Source organism: Salmo salar, chromosome ssa09 (assembly GCF_905237065.1).
Source record: "Salmo salar chromosome ssa09, Ssal_v3.1, whole genome shotgun sequence".
Classification (NCBI taxonomy): domain Eukaryota; kingdom Metazoa; phylum Chordata; class Actinopteri; order Salmoniformes; family Salmonidae; genus Salmo; species Salmo salar.
Genome location: NC_059450.1, coordinates 110592462 through 110613800, shown reverse-complemented (window position 1 = coordinate 110613800; position 21339 = coordinate 110592462). Strand labels below are relative to the sequence as shown.

Below are 21339 nucleotides of genomic sequence, written 5' to 3'. Positions count from 1 at the left end.
ACCCAACCTAGCCGCACTGCTTCTTGACACAACACACATCCAACCCGGAAGCCAGCCACACCAATGTGTCGGAGGAAACGCCGTACACCTGGCAACCTGGTCAGCGTGCACTGCGCCCGGCCCGCCACAGGAGTCGCTAGAGCGCGATGAGACAAGATATCCCTGCCGGCCAAACCCTCCCTAACCCGGACGACGCTGGGCCAATTGTGCGTCGCCCCATGGACCTCCCAATCGCGACCGGCTGCGACAGAGCCTGGGCTCGAACCCAGAATCTCTGGTGGCACAACTAGCACTGCGATGCAGTGCCTTAGACTACTCCGCCACCCGGGAGGGCCCCCCTTTTGCACTTTTGACTCCTCACCAACGCTGCTACTGTTATGTCACTTTATTCCTAGTTATATGTACATATCTACCTCAATTACCTCGTACCCCTGCACATTGACTCGGTACTGGTTGCCAAGTTATCTCATTACTCATTGTGCATTTATTATTAAATGTTTTACTTTTCTATTATTTCTCAATTTTTTTCTCTCTGCGTTGTTTGTAAGGGCCTGTGAGTAAGCATTTCACTGGTAGTCTACACCTGTTGTTTACGAGGCATGTGACAAATAACATTTTACGGGCCCTGGAGTGGAGACTGCAGTTTTGCTTCCTCTGTTCATGTTTGGGAGATAGGATGTCACTCCATCAATAACAGCCAGCCTGTGCTCCTGCAGCTCTGACTGCGATCAAGCTCTGAATTAATGATGGGAGCCCTACTTCTGGTAGCCAAATTCAGCTGCCTGGTCTCCTTACTGACAAAGGTTTGAGGCCACCGCCGTTCACTGCAGATCTCTCATTTCAATTACAATTCCAGTGTCATTGATTGAGCCCTATACGACATTGGGCGTCTGAACATAATACCGCCGCACCACTGCACTGTAACATCAGCACTTCAGTTGTTTTTCTTATAGCCTAGCCAAGCTCTTCAACCTCTTACAGCTCTTTCTCCACTGCACCACCCCAGCCCTGGCTCATGCCCTTCAAATTGCTCTCAAGTTTGTCCCACTCATACATACCCTGACTCTTTAGTCACTCACTCTGTTCATGATCTTACCTATTCAAAACCTCTACACTCCTTATTCTTTTTTTTTCTCCCCAAAACTCTTTAGTCTGTGGTCTGTCTTCCCTAACCCGCTCTATCCATCTTAACGCTTAACACGTGTCTGTGTGTGTGTCCAGGTGGGGAGTCCAGGTGGGGAGCCCATCTAAGAGTCGTTGTGTTTTCAGGTGTGGAGCATGTGGGCGTCTTGCTGTAACTGGTTATGTTTGGACACTGCCACGGTGGAGGAGAGCAACAGCCGCACGCGTCACCAGGCCTATACTAACTCAGGCTACAGCAACTACCCGTCACCCCCACTCCCGGACCACACGTGCAAAGCCTGCGGAAGCCACTTCGTCACCCTAGCCAGAAAGGTACCTAAAACCCTCTTAGCCCACCCTTTCCCAAATTCGGACTTTGAGATCTGTAGCACTGCAGGTTTTTCATCCTTCCTCTGTAATCAGTGGTTGATTCAGACCTGGCCAATTACAAATTGATCAACATTGATTAAAGGGATATTGCAAGATCAATTAGTCTTCTAATTAATGAATTATTTACCTCACCTCCATCTCATTTCAAATTTCGTAAATGTTTGGTTATCTGCACGAACCCAGCCTTTACTATAAATCATCCATATACCAATTTGGCTTAATCATTTATTTACTAACTAAATAATCATAGAAATGCATAAGCAAACAAACATTAGATCTGTTACCAACAAATGATAGGGAAGATTCCGAGTGGGCTAAGCCAATATGATGGCTTGGTGGACAAAGGGAATTGGGTGTGGACTGAGCGAGAGTGGAAAAGACCAGAGGGATCATTACACACAGTACTACTATAATTATATTAATTGAAATGCTAATCTTTTGCACATGAACGCTCACTCATTTGGGAATAATTGCAATCAATATATATATTTACGCTCATGTGTCGATCTTTTCTGTTGGAATCCGGTCCATCTGCTGGAGAGTCAGTTCATCCTTGTCTCTTTCTCTCTCTCTCAGCTTTCCTGAAGATCAGTCTTTCTTTCATGGTTAGAATGGGTACTTCAGAGTACCATTCAGAATGTTCCCATAGAATAGATGTTTCGGCGGTTGTCGGTCTTCGCATCCCAGGTTGACCTAATCTTATTCTTATTCTGTAGGGATTGATAGTCTGAGTTTAACCATTTCCAGCCGTGTAGCCAATGCTCCACGTGGTATGGTTAGGAATTCAATAACTATTCGCAATCACAGCTCACGCATTGGGTTTGCATAGTCTAAACTCAAACTTGTGACACCTGAGTTTCCAACGAGGTACGCGTGGTCTCAACTATTCGCAATCACAGCTCACACTGTGGATATGCTCAGTCTTAAAACGATTTTCTTAGGAGGGGCTTTTATTCGTAACAGTAAAAAAGGTGGTTCTATGACGCCTGATCATGTCTGTGCTCACGGGGGCGGGCCAATGACTTAGTTCAACTTTAAAGGGAATACAATTCTCTCACATTAAAGGTTTAACATTACATCATTTCATAAATAGTTTCATCTTTACTCATTCATTTTATACAAGAATTAAATGCAAACCCCATAATTGAGAAATGTACACATTCAGAGATATAGTTGTGTTTCCTGTCCTCTCTGAGGTCACCAAATGAAACACACTCGTCATACCCATCCTTTAAGTGTCTACGGACCATTCCCACCTTCTCACAAGTGGACATTTTGTTTCAGTTTCCCATTTTGGGAAACTTTGTTCACTCTCTGTTCTTTCTCTCTCCATACTGCATGGCCAAGGGGAGAGTCTCCTCCAGGAATGTATGACCTGAGATAACAGAACCTGGGTGTAGGGAAAGTGAGAGAGGGGGAAGCCACAATCTATACCCAAAAAGGGCCACGTCATGACATAGGCATTACGTTGTTAGTGTCAGGTTGGAGCATAGTCTGGGACAAATTTTAAAAGGAACTCTTCTGGTACAGTAATGTACTGTTTTGTGAAAGTTGGGAATTGTTACGGCCAGGGAGGGAAAATAAGCTAGCAGACACATGATTGACAGTCATTGTGTGTCGGTCTCCTCTCCCCCGCAGCATGTCTGCATGGACTGCAAGAAGAACTACTGCGGCAAGTGTTCGGCCCAGCTTGAGCCCCGTCCGCGCCTTTGCCACACCTGCCAGCGGTTCCACGGCACACTTTTCGAGCGCACCGAGCTGATGAAGCTCAAGGTGAAGGACCTGCGCGACTACCTCCACCTGCACGAGGTCTCAACGCAGATGTGCCGTGAGAAAGAGGAACTGGTGGAGCTGGTCCTGGGACAGCAGACACCCTCTGACCCAATCGTAAACCCTCTGACCCAAACCGCCTTCCAGCATGAGACAACTCCTCCTCCAGCCCCCCCCACCACCACCACACCCTTTACACACCCCGACTCCACATCCACCTCCACAGACCATGTCCCTTCACAGCCGCCACCCACTCAGGATGACAGTCAGGTGAGGCCCGAACCCAGGAGAACCCGCCATACCACCCCTTACCCCTGTTTCTGTCAACCATTCATTTACAGTTTTGTCCATAACCTCACCTTTTGTGTTACGTAGCAATAGCTTGAGAATGGATAACTAACCTTCGGTGTGGCTCCTCCTAGTTAGAGTATGGCTAACTTTAGCTCGCTAATGTAGTGTTTTGGGTGTGCGGTGGGTTTCTGCTCGTAGACCCTGTCTGTGTTGGTGCCCTCGGGTCTTGAGGAGCCACTGGACACTGAGGGAGACACAGAGTTGCAGGGAGAGCAGGAGCTGCAGGTACTACAGACTGACCCTGATCTTGAATTCATTAGTCTAAAAGACAAAACAATAGCTGTTTTTTAGATCAACACTTGATTTTATTTGATTTTAAAATGCATAAAAATGTTACACCAAGCAACAGATGCATATACCAAAATTGATGAGTCTTCTTTCCATTATGGTCCTCTATTGGTAGGCATGGGCTGCAGCGCAAAAACAAGTGACATGGGCACTGCCGTAGATTCATTCGATCATAGTGTCCAAATATTTAAATGTTTACAAAAGAGCAAATATACACTAATAATCATCCACTAGCGCAGAGGGGTTTACACTTGGCTAGGAGGCTATCTCAACATTAACCATGCCTTGCAGAAGTGTTTGAACCTAAGACTGGTGCTCCCTGGTGGTCCCTTTATCTAGAAATGTGGCTTTTCTGGCCAGAAATGTGATTTTCTGGTTGACCTAGTCAATTACTTTCTACCCTATGCTTTCCCCTGTCAGGAATCTCGCCACTTCACAACCTAAGTATTTCACACTTGGCTCCTACTCTGAGACGCTTCATGAATACAGGTCCTGAGCTCAGATGGGTCTCAGAACCTGCTTAGGTTGCTAGATAGTTTTTAGTTTTTGTTATGTGTGCCCTATAGAGAATGAGAGCGAACATTCTGTGAAACAGGCCTATGACATGTACCACATTTGACCTACATTGATGCAAGAGGTGTTTCCACCGCTAAGCTTTTAACTATGATGGCCATAACCTGCTTTGGCAGGAAGTTCTTAAGGCTAGCCTTCTCAGAAAAGGTAACGTTTTTTACTGCGACTTATGTTAAATATTAACTAAATTAAGCAAGTTGACCGTTTTAGTCTTTTTTGGCAAATCTGCACAACCTCTCTAGTTAATGGTGTAAACTGGAATTGGAACTGTTTGTTGGATCATTGTAAATATCAGAAAGAGGAGTGTCGTATATATCTATTATTCTAAGCTTCTGTACCAGTCTGCCATATATTCATAGTTAATCTATCATTCTCGCCTGTTATGTTTGCGGTGATGGGGTTAAGGTTTTGAAAGGGTGTCAGAAGGCTAACCAACCCGGTTAGGTTTTGGTAAAATAAGAGGTGGAGATAGACCAGGGATAATGTAGGAGGATTAGACATTTACATTTTAGTCATTTAGCAGACGCTCTTATCCAGAGCGACTTACAGTAGTGAATGCATACATTTCATAATTTTTTTTTTCTGTGCTGGCCCCCCGTGGGAATCGAACCCACAACCCTGGCGTTGCAAACACCATGCTCTACCAACTGAGCTACAGGGAAGGCCATTAGAAACAATTTTACCTTTAATTTATCATTTTCATTTCAAATGTTTGAATGTTACTGCATTGATGGTGTAAATGTTAGCCTACATGCTTATAATAACATGCATTACAAATGTATTACATTTCATGTTTTAAGGTATTAAGCTTTGGCTCATGCCATCGGGCTATAGGATGATTCAAAGTGTTAAGATACAGCTGTGATGGAGTAAGGGTTCAATATGGGGTCAAGATATGTGTTTTCACTGGCCACATTGGCTGAAGGGCAAGTGTAATTTTGAGACAACCTTTCACATCATTTTTTAATCTTGGCATGTTAGGGTAATCTAAATCATATCTCTAGGCCTATACAGTGCATTCGGGAAAGTATTCAAACCCCTTGACTTTTTTCACATTTTCTTATGTTACAGCCTTATTCTAAAATGTATTCAATTATATTTTTTTCCCTCATCAATCTACACACACTACCCCATAATGACAATGCGAAAACAGATTTTTAAAAATATTACAAATATTATTAAAAATAAAAAACATACCTTATTTACGTAAGTATTCAGGCCCTTTAGTAAAAGACTCAACTGAGCTCAGGTCCATCCTGTTTCCATTGATCATCCTTGAGATGTTTCTATAACTTGATTGTAGTCCACCTGTGGTAAATTAAATTGATTGTACAATTTGTAAGTCGCTCTGGATAAGAGCGTCTGTTAAATGACGTAAATGTAAAATGTAAAATGTAAATGGACATGATTTTGAAAAGGCACACACCTGTCTATACAAGGTCCCAAAGTTGACAGTGCATGTCAGAGTGAATACCAAGCCATGAGGTTGAAGGAATTGTCCGTAGAGCTCCGAGACAGGATTGTGTCGAGGCACAGATCTGGGGAAGGTACCAAAACATTTCTACACCATTGAACGTCCCCAAGAACACAGTGGCCTCCATCATTCTTAAATGGTAGACGTTTGGAACCACAAGACCCTTCCTAGTGCTGGCTTCCCAGCCAAACTGAGCAATCAGGGGAGAAGGGCCTTGGTCAGGGAGGTGACCAAGAACCTGATGGTCACTCTGACAGAGCTCCAGAGTTCCTTCCAGAAGGACAACCATCTCTTCAGCACTCCACCAATCAGGCCTTTATGGTAGAGTGGCCAGACGGAAGCCACTCCACAGTAAAAGGCACATGACAGCCTGCTTGGAGTTTGTCAAAAGGCACCTAAAGACTCTCAGACCATGAGAAACAAGATTCTCTGGTCTGATGAATGCCAAGCGTCACGTCTGGAGGAAACCTGGCACTACGGTGTAGTATGGTTGTGGCAGCATCATGCTGTGGGGATGTTTTTCAGAGGCAGGGACTGGGAGACTAGTCAGGATTGAGGGAAAGATGAACAGAGCAAAGTACAGAGAGATCCTTGATGAAAACCTGCTCCAGTGTGCTCAGAACCTCAGACTGGGGCGAAGGTTCACCTTCCAACAGGACAATGACCCTAAGCACACAGCCAAGGCAACGCAGGAGTGGCTTTGGGACAAGTCTCTAAATTTCCTTAAGTGGCCCAGCCAGAGCCAATACAACTTGAGGCTGTAATCGCTGCCAAAGGTGCTTCAACAAAGTACTGAGTAAAGGGTCTGAATACTTGTGATATTTGCGTTTTTAAAAAAAATATATATATATATATACATTTGCAAAAACTTCTAAAACCCTCTTTTTGCTTTGTTATCATGGGGTATTGTGTGTAGATTGATGAGGGGGGGGATATTTTAATTAATTTTAGATAAAGGCTGTAACGTAACGAAATGTGGAAAAAGTCAAGGGGCTTTTTCCAAACTCTGAATGCACTGTATATCTGTTTTTCAATGATTGGTTGAAAAATACAATTATCAATATAAAAAAAAGTATTCCTTATGACTATCCAGGATAAAGGAAAAGGAGCACTCAGTATCTACATAGATTTGAGTTTATTTTTGAGTCAAACTGGCTTAAAACTTGGCGTAGAAACCTAATCAATATATTTAGTTTAATCATACTGTTGGACATACGGCTAGGGACTGTTTTAGACCTTCCAGTGCCTTTGTGCTCAGACAGAGTCCCATTGTAAAGCAGTGTTTTGTTGTTTGATGGCTGGCTGCCCATGTCTGCATGGTGTGTCCCATTGTTCACCTGTCTGTCACAATGTTCCCCTTGTAGCTGAGCAGTAATCCATTCTTATCCCCATTGATGGATATCAGCTTTGGCATGTAATGTGGTGTATTTTCATTCCCTGCACTGGCTGTGAAAGCCCCATGTGACTGACACTGTTCCTCTTAATACAGTTTGGGTTGGGATAGTTAGTGTTGTCACACGATGACACAGGTTGTCGACCTAGAGATAGATCTCAAAGAACCATAATCAATCTTGTGGCATAGGTTCTAGCCCCGTATTCATAAAGCGCCTCAGAGCAGGAGTGCTGATCTAGGATTAGTTTCACCCGTCAATGTAATCTTATTCATGAGGTTCTAAAAGGGCAAAACTGGGGCCTCCTGAGTGGCGCAGCGGTCTAAGGCACTGCATCGCAGTGTTTGAGGCATCACTAGAGACCCACGTTCGATCCCGGACTGTGTCGCAGCTGGCCGCGTCCTGGAGACACATGAGCCGGCGCACAATTGGCCCAGCGTTGTCTGGGTTAGGTGAGGGTTTGGCAGGCCAGGATGTCCTTGTCCTATCACGCTCTAGCGACTCTTGTGGTGGGCCAGGCGCATGCACGCTGACACGGTCGCCAGTTTTACGGTGTTTCCTCCGACACATTGGTGCAGCTGGCTTCCGGGTTAACCGAGCAGTGTGTCAAGAAGCAGTGTGGCTTGGCAGGGTCGTGTTTCAGAGGACGCACGGCTCTCGACCTTCGCCTCTCCCGAGTAAGTACTGGAGTTGCAGCGATGGGACAAGAGTATAACTACCAATTTCGATATCACGAAAAAGGGGTAAAAGGCTAAACTGATACTAGATCAGCACTTTATGAATATGGGCCCTGTTGCCAGTTAGTGGATCCCTTTAATCAATAATTCTGACATTCAGACATGATGGCTGTCAATGTGATGTGATTGTTCACGATTTCTGTCTGACCTTAGAAAATCAGGAATAGCCTACCATTTGTGTCATTCCGTTCTGTAACCTTTTTCACCAGATTTTCTGTTATACCAATCATCAAGTACTGGGGCCCGTTCAGGCGGGTGCAACGTACTGAACATTGCTGTTAAAATGTAATCGAGCTGACTTGATACCATACCCTTAGACGCACGTGTTAGTTATAGATCAACGCATGTCTGTTTTACAGGCCCTTAACACAATGTATCTGAACGTTCCACAACATGTTGCCCTATTGAACGCAACCTTGATTTGTTGTGCTGTTGCTCAGTCCTCAGACACAGAGGAGGTGCTGGTGCAAGGCTGCAGGGCGTCGCTGTCCGACCTGGCCATGGCGGAGGACATCGAGGCCCTCAGCGTCCGGCAGCTCAAGGAGATCCTAGCCCGTAACTTTGTCAACTACAAGGGCTGCTGTGAGAAGTGGGAGCTAATGGAGAGGGTCACCCGCCTCTATCACGACCAGAAGGACCTCCAGAATCATCTGGGTAAAGGAGGTTTTACCCGCAATATTTGTAATAAATGGTTGTTTTCCATACCGGCATTATAGTTGAATTTGGAATCAAACAGGACGTAACTGGGAGGGACCTAGTACGAAACGGGGAGGAACATACCTGCATTTGTCCAATAAATAACTCTCTTGTATTTGTTGAAGAAAAACATTTCTGTTGCAAAACGGTTTGCTATGTGCACTAATAAATACACCCCAGATAGTAAGTTGTTCTGGATAAGTGTCTGATAAATTACTCAAATGTAAAGGAGGACTGTAAGATGAGACACCTTTTGGACTTCTATTACAGAAGCTCACTGTTTTTGCTTAGCTAGGTTGAAGCCAATTGAATCCTGTGAGATATTTTACACCTGTATGACCAACACTTGCCCAATCGATTAGTGAATAACACCTACTGTATGTCTGAACGGCCCATTGGGCAGGATCCTGTGTCTCTAGTGTGAGACAGCTTGATGTACAAGTACACCCCCTGGACAGGAAGGAGGCTAGTGTATCACTAGGCCTTAACCCAAATACTTCTCCCAAATGCTGAGTGCCAAGCAGAGCGACATCGGGTCCCAATTTTATAGCTTTTGACTCGGGCGGGGATTGAACCTTCCAATCTCAGAGCGGACACTAACCACAAGGCCACTGAGCTGGTTGTGAATTAGTGGATATGGTAGAGGTATACCTTCCAAGTCAGGGAACATCTTAGCCACTCAGATAAACCTGATAATTAAAGGAGAAGTTAGCTTTTTTACAACCAAATCTCTATTTTTGATATAAATGTTATAGAAGGGTCCAGACACTTTTTGCGATTTCGCTTGTTTTTGAGAAACTTACCCCAACCAGCGATTCACTTCCTCATCCTCATTGTGCAGTATGAGGGGCTCTGAAAAAACATGAACAAATGCTCCAAAAACACCCAAATATGTCCTTTTAGAAACAGCATCATGCTCAATATAGTGATGCAGGTCATTAGATGTCCGTTTTGTGTGACTCAAGCTGTTTCCCCTATCCATCTGTTCCATTTTCCGTGTAGCTTGCTGCTAGAATAGACAGAGGTATCACTCGAGTCGCAACAAAATGGAATATAGCATTGCAGATAAAGTTCGGAATGACAATTTTATGTGTACAACATCTAAAGACTTGCATCACTATACTGAGAGATTTTCTGTTTCTAAAAGGACGTATTTGGGTGTTTTTGGAGCTTTTGTTTGTTTTCAGAGCCCCTGTACTGCACAACGAGGATGAAGAAGTGATTTGCTGGTTGGGGTAAGTATAAAAAATTAGTCTGGGCCCTTCTATAACATGCCATTTACTTAAAAAATAGAGATTGTTTAAATTTAGAGGACAATGTACTCAAACAAGTGAATACGGTGAGACCCTATTACAATTCAATAATGGTGTCACGGCCGTCGTAGTGATTGGACAAAAATGCAGCGGGTATGTGAATGCTCATCTTAACTTTATTTGAACACTACACAAAACAAGAAAAAAACAAATGATAGCTAGACAGTTTGCAGGCAAACCACAGCAGTGCAAAAACAACTTCCCACAAAAGACAGGTGGAAAAAGGGCTACCTAAGTATGGCTCCCAATCAGCAACAACGATGTACAGCTGTCCCTGATTGAGAGCCATACCAGGCCAACACAAAGAAATACGCAACATAGAAAGAACATAGAACAATACCCAAAAACCCAGACAACACAAAACAAACACACCCCTGCCACGCCCTGACCAAACTACAATAACAAATAACCCCTTATACTGGTCAGGACGTGACAGGAGGTCTGGTATGAGGCTGGGTTTGGGGATGTCACATAAGACATTCAGTACATACAGTCCCCGCCACAGTGAATGAATGTCAATAACAGTTGCTGAATCCCAAACCAGTGCCTTCCCTTAGCCCTCGATTTGCTCGTTCACGCACGCCTCCGCCATATTCACAGGTGTCCCAAAACTGAGGGAAAATTGAGGGGGTAGGGGCTAATTATATTACATATAATTAGCAACACTGCAGGCTCCATGGCGAAGGGCTATCCCAACCCACACCGCAATATCTTTGAGGTTTGCACAACTTCATAAAAAGTAATGGAAAGGCATCTAATGATATGGCACCTGCATTTGTTTGTCTGAATTCAGGGCTTGACAAATGCAACAAATGAAATACCTCTCAAATTAAATGTTTTAATGTTACTAAGGTTTACATCTAGTAAAACAACTGGCAATTTCTTAATTGTATTATCTTGCTTGTTTTATTACATTTTTTAAAATTAATTGCATCATTCAAGGACATTCTTAACATGCTTTTTTCCCTCCAGTTTCAAGTACAAATGAAGGCACAGGTGAGTTTCTTTGCTCCCCGTGCTTCATGCAATACAAAGCTCCCCAATGATCAGCTATAGGTATTATAGCTCTCTTTGGTTAAGCTAATATTTAATGAGGTGTGTGTGTGTGTGTGTGTGTGTGTGTGTGTGTGTGTGTGTGTGTGTGTGTGTGTTAATGGTGTTTTGTCCCTTGTTTCTTTCTCCCAGACCCCAGCGGTACTCCTGGCCAGGAGGAGAACCTGTGTAAGATCTGCATGGACTCTCCCATTGACTGTGTCCTGCTGGAGTGCGGCCACATGGTCACCTGCACCAAGTGTGGCAAGCGGATGAACGAGTGCCCCGTCTGCAGGCAGTATGTGGTGCGGGCCGTTCACGTCTACTTGTGGCCTTACCACCTATAGACTAGACGAGGGGTATTAAACCCTTACCCTACGGGGTCCGGAGCCAGCTGGTTTTCTGTTCTACCTGATACTTAATTGCACCTACCTGGTGTCCAAGGTCTAAATCAGTCTGAGATTTAGAGGGGAACAATTTATAAAAAAAAGCAGTGGAACAGTCTTTGAGATCCAGAGTTGAGTTTAAGGGGACTAGACTAACCACCTCTCCCTCCAGATCTCCACTGCTCTGATGGTCCTTGAGACCCTGAGTACTGGTTCCTCCTGCTGGAAGGACGAACAGGTGAGGTGAACCTCATTATCCCTTTGAGAAACCACACAAACCCAATGACTGGACGTGGGCACTTCCTACTTTTATTGACTGGACTCCTATAGCTCATATCTCCAAGCTGATTAGGATATGTCTTATTATTAGAATAAGAGAGTGCCTGTATTAAACAGGCAATACCATATTTATTTATTTTTCCTTTGGAGACCTGCATATAAACACAACAATTTCAAAGATTTTGCTGAGTTACAGTTAATATAAAGAAATCGGTTAACTGAAATAAATTCATTGGGCCCTAAACTAGAGATTTCAAATGACTGGAAAGGGGCACAACCATGGGTTGGCCTGGGAGGGCATAGGCCCACCCAATGGGGAGCAAGGCTCAGCCAATCAGAATGAGTTTGTCCCCACAAAGGGCTTTATTACAGACAGAAATACTCCTCAAATGTTAGTGGCCTTTTATTGTTCCCCGCACAAGGTGCACCTGTGTATTGATCATGCTCTATAATCAGCTTCTTGATATGCCACACCTGTCAGGTGGATGGATTAGCTTGAAAAGGGCAAAAATGCTCACCATCAGGGATGTAAACAAATTTATGCACAACATTTGAGAGAACATTTCTGGGATCTTTTAATCAGCTCATGAAACATGGGACTGACACGAAACATGTTGCGCTTATATTTTTGTTCAGTGTATATATAAGTCCCAAGTGCTCTTAATAATGGATTGGATTTATGTAACTGTTAGAGTTGAACCACAGTAAAAGGGAAAGCATTTACATTAGTGGTTGAGCTGAGAACACATCCATAGTATTTCCCTATGTGTCTTTTCATTACTCTGCGCTTAGCAAAGCAGGAACCCCCTGTGGTGGTATAGTGTAAAAGTCATAAGTATGTTAAGGGTTCAGAGCTTGACGAGTTACAGCGGCCAGGGAAACACCTGTAGAATGGCACTGGCTGACTCACATTCTCTCAGCTTGCCGCTGGTGACTGGGGCCTCCAACTCAAAAGTGTGTTGCTGTGTGCCAGAAATTAAATGCATGCTTGTTTTGTAACCCTTAGACACTGCGTACATTGTTTATTAATGAAGCAAAGCCGGCAGATGTTCACTCAATCCCTCTGCTGTGGAATCACGTGGACACACAGTTTTAGTGCTTACGTTTTAGCCTGGTCCCAGATCTGTTTGTGCTGTATAGCCAACTATTGTCACGCCAAACCAAGAGTTCCCTGAGGGAGAGGCCCTTTTTCCACTGCAAACGGCACTATCTGCCATACTTTGTAGAAAGACACTACGGGCGCCGTACACCAACACACCACAAGGAGAGATGACCGTGAAGGTGACGAGGAACAGAGGTCCTGACCAACGCAATAAACCAAAAAGGCAGAACTACTACCAGAGGCTTCCGACCAAGGGTTTTGCATGACATGGACCATAGGATTTGGCTATACAGCACAAACCGATCTGGGGACCAGGCTACCTACATGCTGACAGTGGGAAAGAATCTGTGGATCAGTGGTTCTTCACTATTCCAACTACATACAAGTGCTTTATCCTTCCAATACTCAACTGCTCATTGTATTGTATCTTTCAGCATCAACATTGACCAAAGGCCCTTACACTTGCTATTGTATTTTGATTTTTTTTAAATAAACCATAAACCATGTCAAAATAGCCTGGTGTATAGCTAGATCTAGTCGTGCATAAGCATATAATTCACTAGTTGTGCATTATGCGTTGTCATGACACACATAAAAGATGAGTTGTCGAAAGCACAAGCAGATCTTTGGCAATGCCCAAGATGGAAGTTAAAACTCTTAAAGACAGCTCATCCGTTTGGCTAGCCAAGTACCTTAACTCCACAATGAGACTATCGTTTTTTAAATGAACCTCTGACTCTTTTGAGTCGCTATGAGGTTGATACATTTTTTTTAATCATTAAACCCTTACGGTGTACCTATGTTTGTCCTCTGTTGCATGCCTTTCATTGTTTGCTGAATACTTTTTAATAAAACCAAATACAACAACTGACTGACTGTTTCCTTTTTGAGATTCAATTGGCACATGCGTAATCATGCTGACTGCCATCTTAGAGCAACAGCAATGTGGAAACAGTCGGTGGATGTATTTGATTAACGTTTTATAAAAAATTTGGGATTTACACAAAGGCATGTAACAACAGACAAACAGGTACATGGTAAGGGTTTAATAATTTACATTTTTGAAATATCAACTGCATAGTCGGAGGTTCATTTAAGTTAGTCTGCGCTCAACTTTGGATGAAATCATTGTGGAGTTGAGAAACTTGGCAACCGTTTGGCATGAGTTTAAAGGCTCAACAATGATGAAAGTATCTTGAACAATCCATTGTCCATTATCAGCTATAGGTATTATAACTCCGATTAATGACAGGTAGTTGAGTGTTTTTGCATACTCCAGTGCTAGACCTCCAGTCCCTCCCATCCCGACTGAACATATTGAAAGATTGTTTGACTCTTAATGAGTGGCCTTCAAAAACCAGTACCTTTACTCGTGACAGTGAGCACACACTGTACTTTTGAAAATAATGCAGCGTTGTGAAATCATGTGCTTGCTCGGTTAGATGGGAAATATGTATTGTCAAGATGATAGAGCTGTGTACATTGCACTAAGCTACATTAAATAAATGTAGCTTTGTATTGAATAAGTAAGCAGTCTGGAATTGAGATGGCTCCCTTGTGTCCCAAATTGCACCCTACCCCCCATATAGTGCACTATATAGGGGATAGGGTGCCATTTGGGACACCTGCATTGTATGATGAAAGGAAGTGTACTTGACCTATTTTTCTTTCTGATAAATGAGGCGTTTTAATATATACTGCTCAAAAAAATAAAGGGAACACTTAAACAACACATCCTAGATCTGAATGAAAGAAATAATCTTATTAAATACTTTTTTATTTACATATTTGAATGTGCTGACAACAAAATCACACAAAAATAATCAATGGAAATCCAATTTATCAACCCATGGAGGTCTGGATTTGGAGTCACACTCAAAATTAAAGTGGAAAACCACACTACAGGCTGATCCAACTTTGATGTAATGTCCTTAAAACAAGTCAAAATGAGGCTCAGTAGTGTGTGTGGCCTCCACGTGCCTGTATGACCTCCCTACAATGCCTGGGCATGCTCCTGATGAGGTGGCGGATGGTCTCCTGAGGGATCTCCACCCAGACCTGGACTAAAGCATCCGCCAACTCCTAGACAGTCTGTGGTGCAACGTGGCGTTGGTGGATGGAGCGAGACATGATGTCCCAGATGTGCTGAATTGGATTCAGGTCTGGGGAACGGGCGGGCCAGTCCATAGCATCAATGCCTTCCTCTTGCAGGAACTGCTGACACACTCCAGCCACATGAGGTCTAGCATTGTCTTGCATTAGGAGGAACCCAGGGCTGACCCACCGCCAAATAGGTCATGCTGGAGGATGTTGCAGGCAGCAGAACGTTCTCCACGGCGTCTCCAGACTCTGTCACGTCTGTCACATGTGCTCAGTGTGAACCTGCTTTCATCTGTGAAGAGCACAGGGCGCCAGTGGCGAATTTGCCAATCTTGGTGTTGTCTGGCAAATGCCAAACGTCCTGCACGGTGTTGGGCTGTAAGCACAACCCCCACCTGTGGACGTCAGGCCCTCATACCACCCTCATGGAGTCTGTTTCTGACCGTTTGAGCAGACACATGCACATTTGTGGCCTGCTGGAGGTCATTTTGCAGGGCTCTGGCAGTGCTTCTCCTGCTCCTCCTTGCACAAAGGCGGAGGTAGCGGTCCTGCTGCTGGGTTGTTGCCCTCCTACGGCCTCCTCCACGTCTCCTGATGTACTGGCCTGTCTCCTGGTAGCGCCTCCATGCTCTGGACACTACGCTGACAGACACAGCAAACCTTCTATCCACAGCTCGCATTGATGTGCCATCCTGGATGAGCTGCACTACCTGAGCCACTTGTGTGGGTTGTAGACTCCGTCTCATGCTACCACTAGAGTGAAAGCACCGCCAGCATTCAAAAGTGACCAAAACATCAGCCAGGAAGCATAGGAACTGAGAAGTGGTCTGTGGTCCCCACCTGCAGAACCACTCCTTTATTGGGGGTGTCTTGCTAATTGCCTATAATTTCCACCTGTTGTCTATTCCATTTGCACAACAGCATGTGAAATTTATTGTCAATCAGTGTTGCTTCCTAAGTGGACAGTTTGATTTCACAGAAGTGTGATTGACTTGGAGTTACATTGTGTTGTTTAAGTGTTCCCTTTATTTTTTTGAGCAGTGTATATTTGCTTGACCATTGTTAGATTTTTAGGTTGCGATTAGATTTCTAGCGACTGCGAAATAAAGAATTTATAAATACCATTGAAATTATGGGCATTGAATTTACCAATGTGGCTGTTGTCTTTATTTTCCACCAGATCTCTTAACAGCATTTCTAGCCTGTCTATTTTCTTAACTGCTTTGATACATCTCTGAAAGACTCTTAAGTATAAAAACTACCTAATACTTTTGTGTGCATTTTTCTGACATTTTTTCTGATAAAAACATTTCCACATTGTCTTCAGCTGAGGTCTATTATTTATCCAGAGAGTTTCACAGTAGATTCAATTATGAATGGTGGTAACTGGTTTATCCAGTCTGATGGCTAGGGGTGTGGTGTGTGCATGTTAGGTAAGATGGAATCCCATGAATTCACCTCACTTAAAGGGAACTTCTCAAATTCCTATAATGATCTTGACTATAATGTAATGCTCTTTGAGAGGGTGGAGCAGGTTGCTGGATGCTCCATAAGCAGTCCATCAGGTATTTGAATGGTCTTGTCTTGGATAAGTTATTTAGTCCCAGTGTTTCACAGTTTGAACTATGCTTTTTTTCTGGGAATGCATTCAAACTAATTGTAGAGATTTTGCGTTTTTATATTTGAATATGCAGTAGATTATTTCAGCTCTCAAGTACGTCATGCACATTATTATGCCCCTCAAGGACATGCCAGAGTAACCATACATCATTTGATGTACTTGTATTTTGTATGATTTGACAGACAGCGACTGGTTTCATTTTCACTCATTCAAACAGTATCTGCAATTTCAACACAAAATGTTACACTCAATTTGGTCTAACGACAAATCATTTTGTAGACAGAGGGACAAATACTAAACCTTCAATTTGCAATGAATGCAAGGTTATAGTGAGCTAACCACATCCTGGTACATTGAGGGAATTGTAGACTATAGACTGTAGTACCACTTTATGGTATCAATGATTTACATTTTAGTCATTTGGCATCAGGCTTATCCAGCTTATCCTTACTAACAGTGCATTCATCTTATGGTAGCTAGGTGAGACAACCACATATCACAGTCATAGTAAGTAAAGCTTTTCCTCAGCAAAGTCAGTGCCAGTAAGACAAAAGAAGTATGAGTATTAGTGCAGGAAAGGCAAGGGTGTAAGTGTTTTTGTTGCTTTTTGGGGAGGGGAGGTGCTTTAGGATTCCCATTATTTTATTAGGATCCCCATTAGCTGATGCCAATGGCGACAGCTAGACTTACTGGGGTCCGATAACAAATAGTATATTACAGACAAAAGACTTTACAATTCACATACATTTAAAAGCATTAATGTGCGTGCTTGCGTGTACATACATGTCAGTACATACACACAAAAAGTAGGTCACATGGGGGAGAGGCGTTTTGCCATGAGATGTTGCTTTGTTTGTTTTTTTTAAACCAGGTTTGCTGTTCACTTGCGCTATATGAGATGGAAGGTAGTTCCACATGGTTCTGTATAATACTGTACATTTCCTTGAATTTGTTCTGCACCTGGGGACTGTGAAAAGACCACTGGTGTCATGTCTGGTGGGGTAAGTGTGTGTTTCAGTGCTGTGTGTAAGTTGACTATGCAAACAATGTGGAATTTAATATGAATGTTTCTTATAAAAGACGTGATACAGTCAGTCTTTCCTCAACTCTTAGCCAAGAGAGACTGGCATGCATAGTATCGATATTAGCCCTCTGAGTACAATGAAGAGAAAATGTGCCACTCTGTTCTGGGCCAGCTGCAGCTTAACTAGGTCCTTCTTTGCAGCACTTCACCATATGAATGGACACTTATCCCAAGAAATGTAACATTTAGACTAGAGCCTGCAGGACTTGGAGTGGAGTGTGGTGTAAAAAAAAAGCAAATTATTTCTTTATCACAGATAGACCTCTCCCCATCTTCACAACCATTGAAATAAAAAGGTTTTGACCAGGTAACACCAAGTAATTTAGTCTCCTCAACTTGCTCAACAGCCACACCATTTATTACCAGATTTAGCTGTGGTCTAGAATTAGGGAATGATTTGTACCAAATACAATGCTCTTAGTTTTAGAGATGTTCAACACCAGTTTATTACTGGCCACCCTTTCTAAAACTGACTACAACTCTTTGTTAAGGGTTTCAATGATTTCACTAGCTGTGGTTGCTGATGCGTATAGGGTTGAATCATCAGCATACATGGACACACAGGCTTTGTTTAATGCCAGTTGCAGGTCATTGGTAAAAATAGAAAAGAGTAAAGGGCAAAGAGAACTGCACTGCGGTACATTAGAAAAGCTTCCATTAAGGAAAACCTTCTGTGTTCTATTAGATAGATAGCTCTGAATCAACGATATGGCAGAGGTTGAAAAGCAGAGGTTGAAAAGCCAGAACACATACACATACATTCAACAGGTTATAGTCAATAATATCCAAGGCTGCACTGAAATCAAATCAATCAATCAAATGTTTTTACAAATAGCAAGCATTTGAGCTGTAGAAGCACGGTGGCTAGGAAAAACTCCCTAGAAAGGCCGGAACCTAGGAAGAAACCTAGAGAGGAACCAGGTTCTGAGGTGTGGCCAGTCCTCTTCTGGCTGTGCCGGGTGGAGATTATAACAGTACGTGGCCAAGATGTTCAAACGTTCATAGATGACCAGCAGGGTCAGATGATAATAATAATTACAGTGGCTGTAGACGGTGCAACAGGTCAGCACCTCTGGAGTAAATGTCAGTTGGCTTTTCATAGCCAATCATTCAGAGACAGCAGGTGCGGTAGAGAGAGAGTCCGAAACAGCAGGTCTGGGACAAGGTAGCACATCCGGTGAACAGGTCAGGGTTCCATAGCTGCAGGCAGAACAGTTGAAACTGGAGCAGCAGCACGACCAGGTGGACTGGGGACAGCAAGGAGTCATCAGGCAAGGTAGTCCTGAGGCATGGTCCTAGGGCTTAGGTCCTCTGAGAGAAAGAGAGAGAGAGAGAAATAGAGGGAGCATAGTTAAATTCACACAGGACACCGGATAAGACAGAAGAAATACTCCAGATATAACAGACTGACCCTAGACCCCCGACACAAACTATTGCAGCATAAATAGTCAATGTGTGGGGGCACCGGTTAATTGAGGTAATAAGTACATGTAGGTAGAGTTATTAAAGTGACTATGCATAGATAACAGAGAGTTGCAGAGGCATAAAAGAGGGGGAGTCAATGCAAATCAAATCGTATTAGTCACATGCACCGAATACAACAGGTCACCTTACAGTGAAATGCTTACTTACAAGCCCCTAACCAACAATGCAGTTTAAAAAATATGAATGAGAAATAAAAGTAACAAGTAGTTAAAGAGCAGCAGCAAAATAACAATTGTGAGACTATATACAGGGGGGTACCGGTACAGAGTCAATGTGCGGGGGCACCGGTTAGTTGAGGTAAATTAGGTAATATGTACATGTAGGAAGAGTTATTAAAATGACTATGCATAGATAATAACAGAGAGTAGCAGTGGCGTAAAAGAGGGGGGGACAATGCAAATAGTCTGGGAAGCCATTTCATTAGATGATCAGGAGTCTATGGATTGGGGGTAGAAGCTGTTTAGAAGCCTCTTGGACCTAGACTTGGCGCTCCGGTACCGCTTGCCATGCGGTAGCAGAGAGAACAGTCTATGACTAGGGTGTCTGGAGTCTTTGACAATTTTTCGGGCCTTCCTCTGACACCACCTGGTATAGAGGTCCTGGATGGCAGGAAGCTTGGCCCCAGTGATGTACTGGGCCGTACGCACTACCCTCTGTAATGCCTTGTGGTCGGAGGCTGAGTAGTTACCAGGCGTTGATGCAACCAGTCAGGATGCTCTCGATTTTGAATCTGTAGAACAAATCGATTCAGTCTCCTGAGGTGGAATAAGTTGTCATGCCCCCATCAAGACTGTCTTGGTGTGCTTGAACCATGTTAGTTTGTTGGTGATGTGGACACCAAGGAACTTGTGGCTCTCAACCTGCTCCACCACAGCCCTGTTGATGAGAATGGGGGCGTGCTCGGTCCTCCTTTTCCTGTAGTCCACAATCATCTCCATTGTCTTGATCACGTTGAGGGAGAAGTTGTTGTCCTGGCACCACATGGCCAGGTTTCTGACCTCCTCCTTATAGGCTGTCTCGTCGTTGTCGGGGATCAGGCCTACCACTGTTGTGTCATCGGCAAACTTAAGGATGGTGTTGGAGTCATTCCTGGACGTGCAGTCATGAGTGAACACGAAGTACAGGAGGGGACTGACAATGCACCCCTGAGGGGCCCACGTGTTGAGGATCAGCGTGGCAGATATGTTGTTGCCTACCCTTACCACCTGGGGGCGACCCGTCAGGAAGTCCAGAATCCAGTTGCAGAGGGAGGTATTTAGTCCCAGGGTCCTTAGCTTATTTATGAGCTTTGAGAGCACTATGGTGTTGAACGCTGAGCTGTAGTCAATGAATAGCGTTCTCACATAGGTGTTCCTTTTGTCCAGGTTGAAAAAGGGCAGTGTGGAGTGTAATATAGATTGCATCATCTGTGGATCTGTTTGGGTGGTATGCAAATTGGAGTGGGTCTAGGGTTTCTGGGATAATGTGTGCCATGACCTGCCTTTCAAAGCACTTCATGGCTACAAACGTGAGTGCTATAGGTCGGTAGTCATTTAGGCAGGTTATCTTAGTGTTCTTGGGCACAGGGACTATGGTGGTCTGCTCAAAACATGTTTGTATTACAGACTCGGACAGGGAGAGGTTGAAAATGTCAGTGAAGAGACTTGCCAGTTGGTCAGCGCATGCTCGCAGTACACATCCTGGTAATCTGTCTGGCCCTGCGGTCTTGTGAATGTTGACCTGTTTAAAGGTCTTACTCACATCGGCTGCGGAGAACGTGATCACACAGTCGTCCAGAAAAGCTGGTGCTCTCATGCATGTTTCAGTGTTATTCACCTCAAAGCGAGTATGGAAGTACTTTAGCTCGTCTGGTAGTCTCGTGTTACTGGGCAGCTCTCGGCTGTGCTTCCCTTTGTAATCTGTAATGGTTTGCAAGCCCTGCCACATCCGACATGCGCCAGAGCCGGTGTAGTACGATTCGATCTTAGTCCTGTTTTGACACTTTGCTTGTTTAATGGTTCGTCGGAGGGCATTGCGTGATTTCTTATAAGCTTCTGGGTTAGAGTCCCGCTCCTTGAAAGTGGCTGCTCTAGCCTTTAGCTCTGTGCAGATGTTGCCTGTAATCCATGACTTCTGGTTGGAGTATGTACGTACAGTCACTGTGGG

The 21339-nt window shown here is 43.9% G+C and overlaps 1 protein-coding gene across 1 annotated transcript; it reads left to right on the top strand.

The window, feature by feature from the left end:
* Nucleotides 1-259: 259 nt before the first annotated feature.
* Nucleotides 260-13771, top strand: LOC106612405 (E3 ubiquitin-protein ligase rififylin-like). The gene is made up of 7 exons (XM_045724312.1): nt 260-803; nt 1270-1455; nt 3151-3552; nt 3772-3858; nt 8537-8750; nt 11078-11101; nt 11291-13771. Exons 1-7 carry the CDS (start codon nt 744-746, stop codon nt 11482-11484), a joined length of 1167 nt encoding a protein of 388 aa, XP_045580268.1. The 5' UTR covers nt 260-743; the 3' UTR covers nt 11485-13771.
* Nucleotides 13772-21339: the final 7568 nt, after the last annotated feature.